This window comes from Lathamus discolor, chromosome 2 (assembly GCF_037157495.1).
Source record: "Lathamus discolor isolate bLatDis1 chromosome 2, bLatDis1.hap1, whole genome shotgun sequence".
Classification (NCBI taxonomy): Eukaryota; Metazoa; Chordata; class Aves; order Psittaciformes; family Psittacidae; genus Lathamus; species Lathamus discolor.
The window spans coordinates 123,881,611-123,900,058 of record NC_088885.1 but is presented as its reverse complement, the minus strand read 5'-3'; the positions used below and the strand labels follow the sequence as shown (position 1 = coordinate 123,900,058).

At 37.4% G+C, this 18,448-nt stretch overlaps 1 protein-coding gene across 1 annotated transcript in view; it reads left to right on the top strand.

Moving 5' to 3' along the window:
- The window catches only part of LOC136008709 (cytochrome P450 7B1), a 124,901-nt gene that overhangs the window by 97,683 nt on the left and 8,770 nt on the right, over window positions 1–18,448 (top strand). The window contains exons 2-4 of the mRNA XM_065668354.1: window positions 4,936–5,072; window positions 11,444–12,040; window positions 12,488–12,694. Of these exons, the coding sequence (XP_065524426.1) occupies window positions 4,936–5,072; window positions 11,444–12,040; window positions 12,488–12,694 (941 nt within the window). The remainder of the gene's footprint in view (window positions 1–4,935; window positions 5,073–11,443; window positions 12,041–12,487; window positions 12,695–18,448) is intronic.

Below are 18,448 nucleotides of genomic sequence, written 5' to 3'. Positions count from 1 at the left end.
CAGTCCTTACCTCTGCAAGAGGTGTGTGAGCTGAGATTTCAAAGGTAGAAAAGACTATATTGCTAAAACTCTCAACTGGCTTGTTCTGCAGGGGATAATTTTTCATAATGCATGTGTTCAGCCTGGAAAATTTGGGGTCCTTGATGTCACTGAGGCAGATGATCTGGATGGGGCATTTATGGCATGCATAATTTTATAAGCATTGAAAAATTGCGTTGTGGACAAATATTTTGAAGATTTTTTTTTTTATTTCTGTCCTCATAGATACAAAATAACTAATGCTGTGAGCAGGCCTGGAGGAAACTGTAACTGCTGAATTAAAAGGACATAGGAAGATAGACTTACTGCCTTTCTCCTGTCCTAACTTTCCTGTGTTTGCTCTCCCATAATACAAGAAGACACTCCAGACACCACATTCTGGGGATTTCCTTTGTTGGGGTTGAAGCCTTTGGCCTCATTCTTTTCCTCACAGTTAGAGGGTTCATAAGCCCCTGGAAAGACAGTGTCTGTCACGTCTTGTTGGTTAAATATTGTGGTCGGCCTCTGAATAATCTCAAACTGCTTTGACATGTTCATAATAGCTTTTGTTCTACTTCTGTACCCATCCATTTCCATTCCTTAAAGTCCCCCGGCATTGAGTGTTCCAGCTTGGACGCAGTGTGTGATGATTTGGCCAGAGATGTTATGGGAAAATCAGACTGTTGCCTTTAATTTTTGCGGAAGGTAACAATGACTTGGCAATGAAAATGACCCCTCTGTGGCACATGATATTACTGTTAGACCTTTTTCTCCCTGGCTTGCAGGTGTTTTTCACCCTTTGGTGAAAGTTTCTGAGAAGCGGTCAGCTGAACCGGCTGTACCCTGCAGAGTGACGTGTTGATGTGGGGCTTCTTCAGCTGCGCTGAGTGCAGTGAAGGCTGCGTTAACACCAGATGCCAATCATACACCACCAGTGGATTTGCAAGATTATAGGACAGGAAAAAAGATGAAGGTTAAGCACAGGGCACAATAGAGATTACTTATGGTAATGAATTGTATAATTTTTCTAGACAGATCTGGATTAATGTTTATCCCAGGCAAGAGATTACTGTATGTCTGATTCTAGTTGTAAACAGACATTATTAAACAGAAGGTTTATGTTCATGAAATGCGACTATGGGTGTTAAAGCACTTATGATTTATTATGTGCAAAAAGAAAAATTAACCTGTTCATCTGCTATAGTACAAGATGCGCTGTGGATTTTTTGCATAATTTGGAAGGCATCTGCTCCCTTGGAATACAAATAACCAGTGAAATGAGAAGGATTCTCCTCTCATTTACACTGATCCAATGCCCTACACTGCAGTGATGTTGAATGGTTTAACCAACAAAAGAATAGTCTTAATTGCTTTTACAAAGCGATAATATTTCTATGAGAGATAATGTTGGCAAAGTCTGTTTGCTTGTAAATTTTTAGGGTATTTTCTTACAACTGAAAAAAAAAAAAAAGCCAACAAAAAAGTAAATGTGCAGAGAGCTTAACAAATGACCTTATTTGTGTTTCCCAAATAATCCCCTGTCAGTAATTGAAAGCACAGTGTTTGGAGACTTTAAATTTCTTTCAAATATATATATTTTTAATCTATTTTTTCACATAATTGATATTGTAGACCATTTTTTCTCCTGCTTTATTACATCACTGCTGCTATGAGTGAGATATAGGTACAACATCCACATTTTTTAATACCACCTTACCTAAGGAGCTAAATAATCACACCTGAGTCAGTGTTCTGGGTAAGGTAAAAAAATCTCACCTTAAGGAAACTGCAGACTCCAAAACTTTGCTTATTTGGTGGAGAAGACATTGCAACTTTATTGCTTGCTAGCAAGAAAGTATCTTTTCACTGCGAAAGCAAAGAAAAATTAGGTATCAAAATCTGTTCATCCTATTTATGGGCTGTATTTGTAGCCAGCTGATTTTTGCATAATGCCATTTGAAATTATCCATTTAACAATGATGGATGATACAAACATGTTGGTTTGCCTCCACTTTGTAACTGATCTGTCTACTTATAGATTGTATTGGACATGTTGCTGATGCTTTATTTGTAAAATTCACTTGCATATGTGAGAAATTTGTCCATTAAGTCTTACTGGCTTCAGAGCAGCTTCTCAGATAACTAAACTTATTCCTGTATGCAAGAAAACCAGCCCAAGCCATAAAAAGCATAGGAACGTAGAACAAAAAGACCTGGGAGTATTATGAGGTGTGTTAAGTGTAAAATTTAAGCAGTTAAATGACTTCTGAATAAAATGTAACCTGGTAAGACGTTCTGAATGCTTTAGATTAAAAAAGTTACAATCTTAAATTGCCATCAAAACACTTGATTTTGCTCTTATGTATTTCTTAGCTCTATTTTACATTTGGTACAACATTATATATTGTGTCATGAGAAGCATGTAACTAACATTTTCAGTATTTTGCCTAATTGTCAAATCTTCCAATGTCTGTGAAGTGTGAATCCAGAGCTGAAGTTCACAAACATATTGTTTAACCCATGAAAGTTTTTGTGGGCTTTCTTCTAATGGTTTAGTGTAGCCTCTGAAGCTGGTGAGAACTTGTGGAGGTACCCGGGATGCAGGTGAGAGTCATTCAAGAAGCCAGGGTCAGCTGCTTAAGAGTTTGTGCAGTGAAGCATTGTATTTTGGGAGGCACTGAAATATACGAGGTGCTCTTTTCTTCACTTTTTATTAGCGGACATCGATAAGTCATAGAGATGACCTCCATCTTCCAAAGAGAAGGAAAGCTAGAAATGAAGACACATTTCTGTTATCAGTCTGCTGTGGGTCGTAAGTTGAACTGGTGGTATATTTTCCTCTGAAAGCTGTGTAGCCTTGACACGGTGTTTAACAGTATTAAGCTTATTGCTGCTGAGCTAAACATGTCTGAAGCGAACGATGACCCTCACGTCTTTGCAATAGCAAAATGTCTCCCTGATGTGATCCCGCAGACTTGGAGTATTAAGTTAATTTTCCCCTGGATTTCTGAGCTGCCTTCTTTTTACCCGGTGGAGAGCTTGTGAAGAATACAACTTCTGACCGAATGACAGAACATGGAGGGTGAAATTAGATGCATTCAATTAGAAGATGACAAAAAGACCATCTAAATATTTGTCAGGATAGAACTTACAGGGCGTAGTGTCCAGACTGGGAAGTGAAAGGCAGCTGCTCTCAGGACTTAATAGTCTGGGGGGTGAAAAATATGGGTAAATCATCCAGATTCCTTATGGGCTTGGAAGGGATAATTGAGGGTATCAAGTTGGCTGTTATGCTTCAAGGGCTGGTGATCCTTCTCATGTAATCTCAGATTAGTTCTTTTCTTGTATTCACTGTTACAGAATTAACCGTCACAAAGTTTTTTGGACCACTTTTCATTATCCATCCACCACTAGAGGATGGATAATGCAGTGGTTTATGGGAGATATTATAAAAAAGGGGCTGCACCTTTTCCACAATTAAAAAACCCTACCACAAAACAAACAAAACCCCAAAGCCACAAAACCCAAAGAAACAAAAAAGCATGGACAAACTTGTAACTGTGAGATTGTGGGGTTTGGACCAGAAGTTTTACTGGTTTTCCAGAGGACAAAAAGATGCTCTTGAAAACTAACATTCAAAATAAGTGGTAAGTTGAATTAAGAGATCGAGATATGTAGCTTGGTTTGGCCACATCTGTTTGTCTGTATATTAAATTCATAGCAAATTTTTAAAATCAGAGAGCGAATCTCAGGCTTTTAATTTCTTGTTCAGAAAGTTTTAATAAGGCAAATATACAATGCAAATACAGCATATGATGTTTACCTTTTTTTTTTCATTTCTGTTGCAGCAGTTCGAGGGAGGATGTGACTATGATAGGGTTAATCCAGCTACATAAAAATCCATGCTGTGTATGATAGTAGTAAAGCTTGTGATCCCTTGATCTTTGATTAGATCCAAGCTAGTAAATATCTTGTATTTAATCAGAATGAGTTGTACTGCATGTAGTACAAGTCACCTTCACAGATGGGATGTAGCAGCAGAGTTGTTCGTGAATATTTGTTTTAATCCTTTCCAGAGCAAGCACGCTCTATGTTTCTTTGTTGTAAATCAGATTCAAGCAGCTAAAGACCAGCATGAAGGAAAGACATGTACTTGCAAGCAGGAATAGGGCAGTGTGGGAACCTTTTTTCCTTTTTAAAGAAAAATGTAACTTACTAGATTCTGGAAAGGTATTTTTCAGTATTCCATAAATGTAACCAAGACACCATGGCTGCTTTTTCAGACTGGGATGCAAATATCATCATCTAGAATTTAATCTTTAACTGTTCATGCACATTTCTACTTTAGGAGACTATAAATGTACAGAGACTAAGATTTATTTTGGTAAATGTTTAGCCTGTATTATTATTCTATATTTTGAAGATATTTAGTTAGAATGGTAGCTGTTCTGTGTGCTGGTAAACTGAAATTATTAAAATGTTGTCTGTAAGGCTAGTTGTTTTGTGTGGTTTGTCAGCGTCCTATTTACCTAAATCTGTCATAATTGCCTTCTGATACATCTTCCTCTGACATGCCAAATATTGAAAATGAGATGACTCTTTACTGGGAGATTTTCTACCAAATGTCATTTTTCTGTGTTCATAACTTGATGGTAATAACTGTACGACCTGTAGTTAAATGCATCTCAATTTCTCTCACTTATTTTTCCTAATCACCACACAGAGCCTTCTGTGCTCAGAGGTGTGATTAGATTTAACCTGCCATCATATCTGAAGAAGTTTCTGTATGGCATATTATACATTGCAAGAATTATATATGTAAATGGTGGCTCTAAGTGTAATATATAAATAGATAAAAAGATGAGTTGCTCTCATGCCAAAGTTAATTCCTGATCCTTTTTTTTCTGTTTTTAACAGGAAGTCTGGAGAGCCCCCACTAATAAATGGCTGGATTCCTTACCTTGGGAAGGCTCTGATTTTTAGAAAAGATGCTTTCAAATTCTTACTGGATCAGCAAAAGAAACTTGGAGATATTTTCACTGTACATATTGCTGGTGAGAAATATTTTAGTATTTCTCTTTTTTTTTTTCCATTGGTGAAGTTAAATACTAATTCAGATGCTTAGTTTAGAATCTTCTTTGTCCAAAGCTATTTTTGTGTAGCATAGACCAATAAAAATTACTTAAATTCATGTGTATTTTATAAATAATAATTATCCATAGGATATAATTATGAACATGTGGATTTATGTACAGCTATAGGTGTATATGCATATTGACAGAATTTGTAGGCATGTAACGTATGAGCATAGCTTTTGCCAGCACATTTAATTGTGTATTGTTTGGGGATTTTTTTTTTCCTAAAGAAGGGAGAACTAACATCATCTTGACACTGCACAGAAAAATATCAGATTAAATTTAGAAAACAAGAAAAAAAGTGCAGAATATGTTCTCACACATTTTACAACTGGTTGACAGGAACACAAGGGAATGAATGACACATTGACTCAGTGATACAATCAGGACTGGAACACAGAAACTTCCCATTGCCAGCCTTTTACTCTGAGCTTGCTTGCTGAAAATAACAATATAATAAAGTATGATATAACCTTGCTGCTTTCTGTATTTATAGATGTATTACTACGCTAGCTTGAATACAAACATTTGAGTGATTTCACGTAGACATTTAGCTGTAGAAGAAAAACATAGAATGAAACTGGAATCTTGAATGAAACCTTAATATATAAATTTACATATACATACACACAGATGTACTTTTAACTAAAATCAATTTAAAACCCAGTATTTTCTTCTATTCAGAAAAAGGAGAACTCTTACTAGTGTAGGTGCATGTAATGGAACTTTTTCCCCTTTACATGCTGATATACTTGTTCAAATGATCAACTTTAGAGTTAAGTCTATCTCGGTTTTAGCTGTTCCTGTATTTTTAGGGAGTTTCAAATAAAAACGTAAAGTGTGCTTTGTAATTTCATGCAGTAGCTTGAAATTACATTCATATTAGCTTTATATTTCGATACAAGTAATACTTTGCAATAAAAATAATATTTTTCTTCGAAAGTCAATTAATTAAATTGCAGGCCATATGTTTAGTTAATAAAATTTTTCTTCCTCTTACCAAATCTGTTCATATTTTTTTATTTGGAAGAGCATTTTTACTTCTATTAAATGTGTGATATTTTTAATTCATTCAGGGCTTTTTTCTTTGGAAACTGGTACACTTAGGGGTTTTTTCCTACTTGAAAGTGAGTTTGTTGAAATATAGTTTTTGTTGAAATACAGTCTTTTTTACTGTTAATGTATATTCACACTATATGCAGTTGTGGCTTCTTACGAATACAGATTAATAGTTGTAATTCAGAGACTACCTTAGTACATTCATAGGACCAGATGCAGTCGTACTTCAGAATCCTTACTGTGTTTAATCAAATGCTCATTTCTTTATGCAAGACTGTGTTTAGAGTTTTGTGTGTTTAAGCAATCTATGAGTGTAATCTAGTTTAACAAATTTCTATTTGTGTGCTAGACAAAATTCCATTTCACTTAATCTCCCTGTGTATGGGTATTTTGAGGAAGCCTTCCTTGATAAAGGCTGAGTAAATGGAGTGAGTTCTGGATCATTTCAGCCTTATGCAGGAAGACCTTTGATTTTGTGCGTTTGTCATAACAGATATTCCCCTTTAAGTTCTCTTTTCTTGGTATGAAAATACTGGCCATCAAGAATTCACTGAGGAGAAACAGTTTGTCACTCACAAGTCAAGGAAGAAGCTGAAGATAGTTAGTGCCTCCCATCATGTCCTCATCTGAAGACGTACAGAATTTCTATATGTCTTACTGATTTGAGAAAGATGATGTTTATATGTTTGGCAAACACAGCATAGCTTGCTGTATATGGACTATCATTACTTTGCCCCCCTGGTGGGTGTCTAAAGGTCCTGTCAAAAAATTCTATCAATATATATTGTTCTAATTATTGGTTCTCAAACTAGTTCATTTGGAAAATGTGGAACGATGCTCGGAGTTTCTGGCGTTGCCCCGTACTGGTAATGCGATTTTGCTGATTGTACTTTCCCATGTGATGAGCGAATGATTGTCATCCGTAAAAGTTGCAAGGGACATGGATGTCATCTTAATAAAGAAATTAAAAAGCACATCTTTCTATGAGAAACAATGTAAATTCCTGACCTGTCGCAGAAAATAGTTCTCTAATTGGTTTTGTGTGGTGGTGCAGCAGAATCGTTTTCCCCAAACGTCGTGCCAGCGAAGCACCACTGTACATCATTGTCAGCAGTTCAGCAGAATCTCCCTAATAAGAGGACGATTACGTAAATGCAATAGTCTTCAAAAAAAAAAAAAAAAAGAAAGAAAAGAAAAGGAGGGGGGAGAGAGAGGAGAGAGTCTGCGTGTTGAGATGATATACTTCCCAAGCCAACCTCTGCTTGTTAAGGGTCAGCAGGATAGGCAGACAGCTAGGTAAGAACTTGAAACAATTTTGTCATTGTTTCTTGGGATAAAACTTTGTCTCCTTTTCCTGCCATGTTATTAGGAATGATACTGAACGTTACAACACTCTCTCTGAGACTAACTCAACTTTTAATAAGATAAGGGTTTTCCACTAAACACACTTGCTTTTTTCAAATGCTGCTGCTAAGTCATTCTTTTCTTTTAAGTCATGGTACAGCTACAGTAACATACCACATTTTTCTCTTAAGCAAAAGATAATTTACATTAACTCCTTACCAAGCTGAAGCCCGCTGCAAGCATTACGGAAATAATATCCATCATAACATGCCATCTGAAATGCTTGTCTTTTATCATTAGCATTAGAAAGCTCCAGAATGCATTATTAGAGTAATTTCTTAACTATCGTACAAATACTGGCTTCTGTGCTTGGATTTACCAAAGTTGACAATCTTCATATTTTCCACATCAATCTTCTATTTCTAGGAGACTGTAAAAGCTAAATGGAGATAACCAAGCTATTTGCAGCATGGGTGTAACGCAGACTGAAGGATTGGATGGGGAAGTATGAATTCTCTGTAGCTATATTAAAAAAAAATAAAATAAAAAAATCAGAGGGCTTTTTACAGAAACAAGGATGCAACTCATCTGCACTGGCTTTTATAGTACTAAATAAAATAGCTCAGTGACTTGAACTGTTGGGAATTGGAGTGTGACATTTCTATATGGACATGTCTACTTAGTTTTTGTGTTGAAGGATTTTTTTACAATCTAGCAAGGAAAGGCTTAGTCCCCAGTGGTTTTTATATAAATACCTTCAATATTCAAGTCTTCCTGATTTGTGGAGCATGTGGTGTGCCTCCACTTTTGGCTGATCTGGCATTTACCTTTACCACTACTCTGATGGAAATTCATGAGCATCTAGATTTTGGTTCATTTTCAGAAAAGGCTACTTGTCAGAGATAGTTCTTGGCATTAGCTGCATTGGAAAGGCATGGGAGGGGGGAAGCTGCATTTTAAAAAACCAGATAATAACTGGAAACTTTAGGAAAGATTTACATTTGTTGGTCTCTGACACCGCCAGGGACAATCAGTGGGAAGAGACCTCATCGGGGGCGACAGAATTTAAAAAGCAAAATTAAGGACCATATTGACACATACAGAATTTAAAATCATAACTTGAGGTGAGAAAGTTTGTTCCAGTTCGGATGTTTGCTGCTCAGGGTAGAGGAGGTGTTGGGGCATGGTTTTGTAATTAGCAATCTGTTCCTGTGTGGAAGAGACTGGGTAGCCGGTGTAGCCGTGTAGTGCATCTGTGTGCGAGTATGACTGTAATTGCTAAAGGCTCCCATACCCACTCTCACAACTTTCTAACTGCCGTTAATTAGCCCTAGATTTTAGTCTTTTTTTCTAATTAAGAGATCTAAAATTAGATTCTTGGTGAGGTACGTAAACAAGCTGCCTTTGTTACAGGGGGGTTCTACTTTTCTGACTACATAGACCTTTACTACTGCAGTAACAAAAGTATTTGGGTTTATGTGCTTGTATGTATTGTTTATTTGCAGTGATGTGGTCTGGAGTCTGAATTGATTCTACAAAATGAATTATATTTTAGTACATGCTTACTTTTTGCTACCAGGAACCTGATGAGAATAATAAAAATCAGGATCTTTAATATTCTGTTTCTCAGAGGGTTTGTTGGTTGGTTTGTTTTTTTCTTTTAAAGTATATGCTAGTGTTGAGTGAGTTTTGATCTAAAATTATTGCTAAAATTGTTTGTCTGAAAACTCATTTGCTGAAAATCATTTTCTTACATAAAGATGATAAGAATTGATGTGTGTTTGCTAAGTGTCTGATTAAAGATCACAAAGAAACTCATATTTTGCATCAGAAATAAGCAGATGGTGGACAGATGGTTTAAATTAATATTAATTAAAAATCTTAACTTAAATTGTTTACCCTGTAAACGCAAAGTTAGGAAGCCAGCTTTCATCTTTAGGGTTAATAACACTCCAGATCTATTTATTAAAGATTGCTCCAATGGGCATTCTTTCCAAGCTCTGATTACAAAGATGGTAGCCTCAATAAAGAGCATGAAAATGGGTGAAAGCTAGAAAGATGGAGCAATTCTAGAACAAAGATCCCGCAGAGGTCCAGGCTAAAAATTCCGACTTATGTCTGTGGTCTGGGAAAGAAGAAATTGTCTGATAAGAGGACTGAGGATTCTGGATCTCTTTTTCATTCCAGTTTCTTGATGTATCCAGTTTTTAAAAGTTAATTTTCATCTTTGTGATTGGTTATGTTACAGTAAAGCAAATTCTACTCAAAAATCTTAAAAACCTTCACTTGCTGTTGACAAAAAAAAATAAAATAAAATAAGGGTGTCAAATTCTGTCTCAGTTTATCCCTTGTGTTTCCTTACTGGTTCATTGGGATTGCAGCGGATGTAACTGGGACGGAAATTACGGCATCTGGTAATTGCAGAAGAAATCCAGAGTGGTGCACTCAGATTTACCATAGAGCACTGACTGAGTGTATGTAAGACAGAATACAGAATAACTATGATAATTCAAATATCAGTATATGGTAACCATGGATACTTGTTGACATTTTTAGTGGTAGTGACTACTTTATCTCAGGACATCTGTCACAGAGCCAAATTTGGTCCTCCGTTAAGCATGTAGTGTTCCCATTAAAATCAAAGGAGATTTGTCCCTTTAGTGAGACAGAATTAGACTGTAAGTCCTTGAAGCTTTGCTGTTTTACAACTTTGTAACTGGGATATTTCACAGAGGATGTGTACATTTTAATGTACACATTAAAGAGGATGGGTACCCTTTTTCCCTAATGCATCTCTCTATTCAAGCTGAGAATCAAGAATTCTAAATTTAGGCTTAACATGAGAATAAAGGGTTAAGATTCATTTGAGCTTTTTGAGCGTTACCATTTTGATTCATGGTTGTTCACCAAAATGCTCTTCTTTAGTAGCTGACTTAAAATTTAGGGAGAAATTGCAGGATTTTTCTGTCAAGGGCAACTTGGAAAAGCGTCAAATGATGCAATCCTGTCTGTCTGTACAAGCAGACGTATGGGTGTGTCACCTCACTAAGAACCTCAAGAAGGGTAGAACGTTCCCCGTGCACTCTCAATGGATGATAGCACTAGGACAGTGTGTATCCCAGAATGGCATCCATGTTAAAAATGGTTGTCTGCTCCACTATAATCCGTGGCTTCAAAATCAAGCCCTAAAGTGATTTGACAGATACTAAGCACATTCTCAACAAAAAGTTAGCAAAACTTCAGGAAAAAAAAAAAAAACAACCAGATGTAAGAGAGGCTTTAAATGTTGGGGGGGTTGCAGTTTGCAGGTTTAAAGCTGTAACCAGCAGTTTGTGTTCCTGTGTCATCTGCTTGAAGAAAAGCTGCCTAAGTGGCATATTTTCCACTCCAGCCCTCATCGTTCACTTTCCTCCAGGCAGGTGAAATGCGTGTGTCTCTCCCTTCCAGCTGGTAAAATACCCTGTAATTTTCTAATGCCGCTGCAACTACGCTTTGTATTTTCATGAATTACACCATAGTAGTAGATGATTTATTTCAGAATACCACAACAACAGAGATGGCTTTTAGCAAAACCAGTACGTCAGTCTATATGGACATAGCTTCACACGGATTTTAAAAGAGCCATGAAATTATACACAGGTGGAATCTGCATCCTGACAAAGAGAATCTAAATGAAACTTGTTGCATCTTACTTTTTTTGTTTGTTGGTTTGTTTTGGATTTTTTTGTTGTTGTTTTCTTCTTTGCAGATTTCATCACAGATCCTTGCTTTGGGAAATTTCTGCATTCTTTTTTTCCAGATATTGGCTTATTTTCAGTTATTACTTCTGAAAGTGTCATCAGATTTTAAAAGCACACGTCTCAATTTTTTTCTTTTCTTCAATTCAGGTAGATATATTACTTTTATCATGGACCCATTTCAATATGTCTATGTCATCCGAAATAGCAAGCAACTTGAATTTCATGAATTCGCTGATAAAATGGCTTCCAAAACTTTTGACTACCCAGCCTTGTCAAAAGGAAAATTCCCTGATCTCAAGGAAAACCTGCACAGAATCTACCAGTATCTACAAGGCAAGCCTTTGGATATCATTTCTGACCACATGATGAAAAATCTCCAGGATATATTTGAATGGAAATGCTCACAAGCAACAGATTGGGAAACAGAAAAAATGTACAAATTCTGCTGCTCTGTAATGTTTGAAGCCAGTTTTGTAACACTGTATGGAAGAGTTCCTGCTGCAGATGGCCACAAAGTTATTAGTGAAATCAGAGACAAATTTATCAAGTTTGATGCCAGCTTTCCCTATTTAGCTGCAAACATACCAATTGAGTTGCTAGGAGCTACCAAGAAGGTTCGGAAGGAGCTTATACATCATTTTTTACTTCAGAACATGACAAAATGGCTGGGAGGGTCAAAAGTGGTCCAAGCCAGACAAGATATATTTGAGAAATATGAGCTGCTTGGAGATTATGACAAAGCAGGTAGGAAACTTATGAATGATAGCTTGTCTAAAATAAAATAATTTACTATAGACCTTTGAAATAAAAAGGCAAAATGGCGACCTTGAAATTTTTTTATGTTCTTTCTAATTGGCTAATGATAAAATGTTTTACTCTGAAACAACCCTCTATGATAATTGATTTTTTTTTTTTTGTGCTGAGGTGGTAAAACAAGATACTTAATGGTGATAATGAGAAAGATTATAACTGAGCTGCATTTCCTCCCCTTATTCCCCCCACCCCCCCCGACATTACATTTCAAACTATTCTCATTAAGCAGAAAATTAGACTTCAGAAGCCTATTGGTCCTCATTAGCATTCACTGATCCTTGGCTGGGTCTGTGTCCTAACATCTTTTAATTAGCACACTGCAAATCTAATCAGTGTAATAAACGCTATTAATCTTCCTTTTCACTTATTTTCTCCCAGCACATCATTTTGCCTTCCTGTGGGCCTCTGTGGGAAACACGATTCCAGCTACATTCTGGGCCATGTATTATCTTCTGCGGCACCCAGAAGCTCTTGCAGCGGTGCGTGACGAGATTGACCATTTGCTGCAGTCAACAGGTCAAAAGAGAGGGCCCACATATAACATCCACCTCACCAGAGAACAATTGGACAACCTGGTCTACCTAGGTAATTTATTTTTATCTGTTAGGAAGAAAAGAGGGGCTCTCCCAGCAAACTCAGTTTATCACTCATTTCTGCTTACTGAGAAGGTGGAGGACACAGCTGCCTAATTGACATAATAACACCCATTTACATCAATTATAAATTATGTAGTTTATAGCTGTAGATACTCTCATTGCATGTAAACATTAAAGCCTAGGTAATTAACTATGCAAGGTATGCAAAAGGCTAAATAGAAGCTTTGCAATTATTTGAAAAAAAGTTGATGCCTAATAAGTTGTTTGATTCTGAGCATCTGCCGAAGTGTTAATGCATTTCAAATACTTCTGTATGGTACTGCCAAGAACGACCCTTTTCTGAAATTAAAGTGAGATAATGTATTTAAGCTGCAAATGTAATTTTATCACAAGCAGTTTCTTTCTTTCTCCCTCTGTAACAAAACAAAGGCTTCTAAAGCGGGTTTCAGTTGAGTGATGCCTCCAAACAAAATATACAAAGGTAAAGCTTTGAGTGTAGAAACGGGTTTTTTCAGCATTGGAAATTTTACTTTGATTCAAAATAGGGAGCTTTAAGGGAGATAAAGGTCTTCTGATTCTAAATCAGGGGTTCAGAGGGAGACTCTTGCCAGTGGCTTTTGGAACTTGTTTGATTCAGAAGCTGGATAGGCCTTCAGAGCATCAGTTGATGGTTTCACTTTGTTTGCTAGTGCACAGGCATTGGTAAGATAAATGCTAAAATTAGGTCAAGAGAGGAGAGAGGGTGTATCAGGTCAGCATCTAACCTTTAAGCCTCTGAAAATCTCTATGGGTAGCATTAATAGGGTAGACATCAGCTGAATAAAAGCTTAAAGGTTCAGTACTCCTCTCTTTTCAAATATTAGAACCAGTCCCTGTTAAAACTGACCTCATGGCTGTATGTTTTGGTATCTCATGTCTGTATGTCTTGGTAACTCATGGCCTGAACTGATGTTCCACTCTTAAATGAAGCTCTGTCAAGAGAGTGGCGGAGCAATGCGGTTTCTGTGCCTGGTTTGGATCTAAGTAATAGCTGCTGTTCTTCAGGACCATTCAGTGTGGCATGTCTCAAGGATCTGTGTTCAAACTTGGTTTGCTTCTCACAGTACAAATATAAAATTGAGTTTTATTCAGTTACTTTTTGTTAGAGCATTAATGTTAATCTTACATAGTGTAAGTCTAGTGAGTTGGTTTCATCTGTAGTCATGGCTGTTTTCATGCAGATTTATCTCTAACTGATGAAGAATGCTTTTGAATTAGGGGAGATATGGATGACAAGAGCACTTCCAAAGAATAACACAACATTCTAAGCATTTAATGTACTTTTAAGGAACACAGGTAAAACTGCTTCACATCAGCGCTAACATCCACCAAACAAGATAAAAGGAAAGTTATCAAGTTTCAGTAAGATCAGGACAGAATTTATTTTGTATTTGGAAACTGATATGGGAATGGCAAGGAGATAAAAAAAAAAAAAAAAAAAGAGGCACCCCAGAAGTGTAGGAATAAGGAAAATGAAAGTGTGTACTTCGCTAAAACCCTCTGCTGCAAAGTGGTATGAGCAATTTAAAACATCAACTGTGTCATTCCTCTGCTTCGCCTTGAAATCTTGAAGTACCTTGGTAACATTTGATTTATGTGTTGAGAGGAAAGTGCCGCATCCTACTTTGTAGTATTCTTGTAACACTTTTGTTAAATTTTATAATCATGTTAAACACAATGTGATATGAACAGAAGCTAGATCTCAATTATTCTGGCACTTAAGTCATAAAGGGCTGGATACTGTCCCATAAAATAATAATATAGAAAAAAAATCTGTACCATAAGAGAATTAAAATCATGCTTCCTTGGGAAGAGGAAAGGGATGTTCTGTTAAGAATGTGTAAGAGGGACAAAGGTCCCCATTTGCATTGCTTGTGCACCAAAAATCCCCCACACTGAAGAAAGGCTATGGGCGAGAACTGTCTTTGCCCTTGCAGCTCACTGACCCCAACCTCCAAGGCCGAGCTTTTCCACTTCCCACTCTCCCTGTGCCAGCCCCGAGTGTAGGAAACTAGGATTTGTGTCCCTGCTCTCGAGTAAGGCAGACCAGGTGGGATTCTTGTATGTTCAGCACCTTGTCATCTCATTCTCCTGTTTTAAGCGCTCTGATTCTCCGTCCTCTTTTTGGCCTACTATAACAAGAGCCTTTTTTTTGGATTCCTCATGCTATGGAGAGCAAGCAAAAATTGCTAAAAAGCCTTTCTGTGGAAGCAATGTTGTTCTTATGGTCAAATTCTTTGGGTCTAGGGAACAACATGCCCTGAGTGACTTCTAAATTCAAAGCACAGGTATGTGATATTTTATTAAAAAAAAAAAAAAGGCTTTCAACCCACAGCAGGACTAGCACATTTTCACCCTGATTATTTTTTTCTGATGACATTCCTGGGACAGTACTCTTTGTTTTGTCTGCGTAAGACTTTTCCCAAAACCCAAATGCACTTATTTGTGTGTGCAGAGTAACATACATTATTAGTCATTATGGCTCACAATGGAGCTCTAATATGGTAAACAACACATGAGAATGGTCTGTCAGTTTTTATGGTTATAATGGAAACGCAAAGGGTAAAGCAGAGATGTACTTAGTGCATGTTTAATGCTAGACATGTTTAGTCAGTTCGTTTGTTTAATATTAGTCCATTCATTTATATGGTGAAGTATTCTTGCCCCAGGTCATTGCTGAATCCCAGATATCTCCTGCGAAAAGAGCACAGCTTGAAAAATTGTTTTGTACACAAGAAAGGGTAGGAACCCAAAAACAGCTCATACAGAGTGTGTAGTCATAACATAAAAATGCTAAGCACTAAAATCGTTGGTTGGATTGAGAGAAATTAATATCTTTTCCTGGAATGGGCTGGGCAGTATCATTTAGTTCTTTGTAAGATGCAAATGTACTTGTTTCAGATTATCGTTTGTGTTGGCACACCGTGATGCCTGTGTGTAAATGACCCCCCCCCAAATATTTGCATACTCAATAGCTATTTTCCTACAATACACTCTAATAATTATAGTACCCTATTACCTGCTATGTGTTAGTGTAAAATTAACAATCCATTATGCACAATAAGTTTTATAAAACATTTATAGATAGAGATCATGTTTGATTAAAATTAACTTGCCTACGAAAGCCAAATGCACTTATGATTCCAATGACCTTTTATTACCTGCAGTCCCTTGTTTTGGCTGGATGATTGACAGCTTGCTGTTTGGCTACCATGTTGTATTTCAGCTGACAAGACTTTTCATTTTAACTCAATTTGCCTGCCTATCACAAGCTGGTGGCAGGCCAGGCTCAAGTCACCCAGCTTTGCCTCAGCAGCTTGCTCTATTTCTCATTAGTACGCATTTATTCAGTGGAAATTGGAAGACAAATGCTTGAAGGCATGTGAACTAAGTATAGCAAATTAGGGTTTAAAGACTGAATATTTATAAGTATATTGAAACAGTTTTTAAAAAAAATCTAGAATGAATTGGAAGCTGAGTGCTAGCTTTAGTATAAGAAACGAGGAGAGAAGTGGGAGGATTCTAAGAATAACAATACTATGAGAGAGATATCTCTCTCTTCCTCCCCCCCTTTCTAGAAAATATGTAAAATCTCTCTGACAACACCTTATCAAACAACAGCCTGGCTTCTTTATGTAGCGCTTGCACAGTGAAGTTTAGCATCTCATGTGTGTAAGAAGGGGGGGGAAAAATGAGGGTCATGTTCATTTGCTGCTTGGTTATCCCTTGGTATGCTTTAAATTGCCTTGTTTGTTCGGCACAAGCACAGAAACAGATGTTGCTCTACTGTGCTGGATAATTTACTGTACCTCACAGTTCAGAATGGAAGGCCTCCCAAGCTACCCAGCTGGTCTGTCAGCAGCGATGGCTGGTGTCTGCTGAACTATGACAACTGCAAGTAAAGGCTGCAGTTTTATTGTGCAGTTGTCATTCCTCTCAATGTATAGCCCCAGCATTTGTGGAAAGCTGACTGTCTATTTTTTTAATGTGAGCTTGCAAAGCCATATAAGCTCCATTCTCCTTTGTTGATCATAATGTGACTCATTACTTTTGTCATCTAATGATTATCGGCATGATCGCTCAGAGCGAGAGCCAAGCTCGCCTTCCACACATAACTGGTACTGGAAGGTAAAACAGATTTGTCATTTATGATCTGACCGCTAAGCCACACTTTGTGCTCCATTATTGTGATTAACTTCTGCATAAGATATGCTGCCCAATTGTCATTTGGGATCCGGCAGCGGGCAGGGACTGCCGCATTTTCTGGGAAGATGTCCACTGATGGGATGTGACCACATCAGTTGGGTGGTTAAATGTGAACCTGCTATTTTGCAGCAGCAATTTAATAATTTTTTGTTGGGGTTTTTTTTTTCCCCCATTTTCCCTCTTCCCCTTTTGATTTCTGCTGTTGCTACATATGTCACCACCATTTCCGAATAGTGGACCATCACAGAGTTACCAGCTTCATTTTCTGCAGGTTGAAGACCATCTGGGAGCGGAGGCTGGACCCTTTCTTTGTACCACGTAAAGTTTTGTTGCCAGAGCGCTGCCAGCTGAAATCTATCGTGTCAGGTGCCTTGTGGCTATCTGCAGTAGAGGCCATCTTCTGGAACCAGGGTTCTTTTCTGGCTTCGTCACCAACAAGCCGATTTGACTCTGCCTGATTATAGTAACGAAGGCAGTCCAAAAGAATATGCACAGACTCACTGTACGTCACATTGAATCATGGTGCTGGCCACACAAAGCTGACCGCAGCCTCATTTCTTTAGACAAATGCATGCTTAAGGAAAAACCTCCTGCAAGAAAGCATCCAGGGCCACTTTATTTGCTATGCATGCTGCACCAGATTTAATTTTTAGTGAAAGAACGTTTGCTATTATTTTTTTTCAGAGGCATCTACACTGAGTAGCTACTATCTCTAATAAACTAACCTTTTGGGTGCAGCAGTCATAGTGCCTTGGTGAACACTTAAAGAAGGCTTATTTGATACCACAGAACATAAATGCAGACACAAATGGATTATTATGTGCAAATGAAACCCCATTTTAGGCTATTTTTCACACTGATGATTAGAAGGAATCAAGTCACATATAACAGTGCCCATACACACTGGTGGAAAAATAGTCAGTTTTGATTATAAAGTGAGAGATGCAGCCCTAGACAGGAGCTACATACTGATATACATGCTATCAGAATGATTTATGCAAATTATGCATATTATTCCCAAAGGAATTCCTCCTCAAACTGCCAGGATAAATTGCCGGAAATTAGCCATAAAATCTGTCGTGCTAGGAGCAAAAGGTGAAGGCCACTGGGAGAGCAAGGACATTCAGCTTCTGGAGCCTTCCAGGATGTGATGGTGGAGACAGAAATCTTGCTTTCCCTAAGCCTGAGAGGACTATGTTTCCTTTTCTCTTGACTAATTAAAAGTGTCTTTCTCTCTTAAAATTACCAGGCAAATAATGAATTGCTTTCATTCACTCTGACCATAACAGACACTATCATTTGGCAATGTAACACACTGGAAATAGAATAAATAAATTTTAAAATCCTTAGATTTACTATGAAATTAACAAGCGAAATGATTTTTTAACATGTAGTCCTGCCATTACATCCAACAGCTTTCGAAAGGCAAGCTAAACAGCTCCATGGATGCTTTCACTGGTATTTGCTAGCAACCTCCAAAATACATGTAAATGCGTAA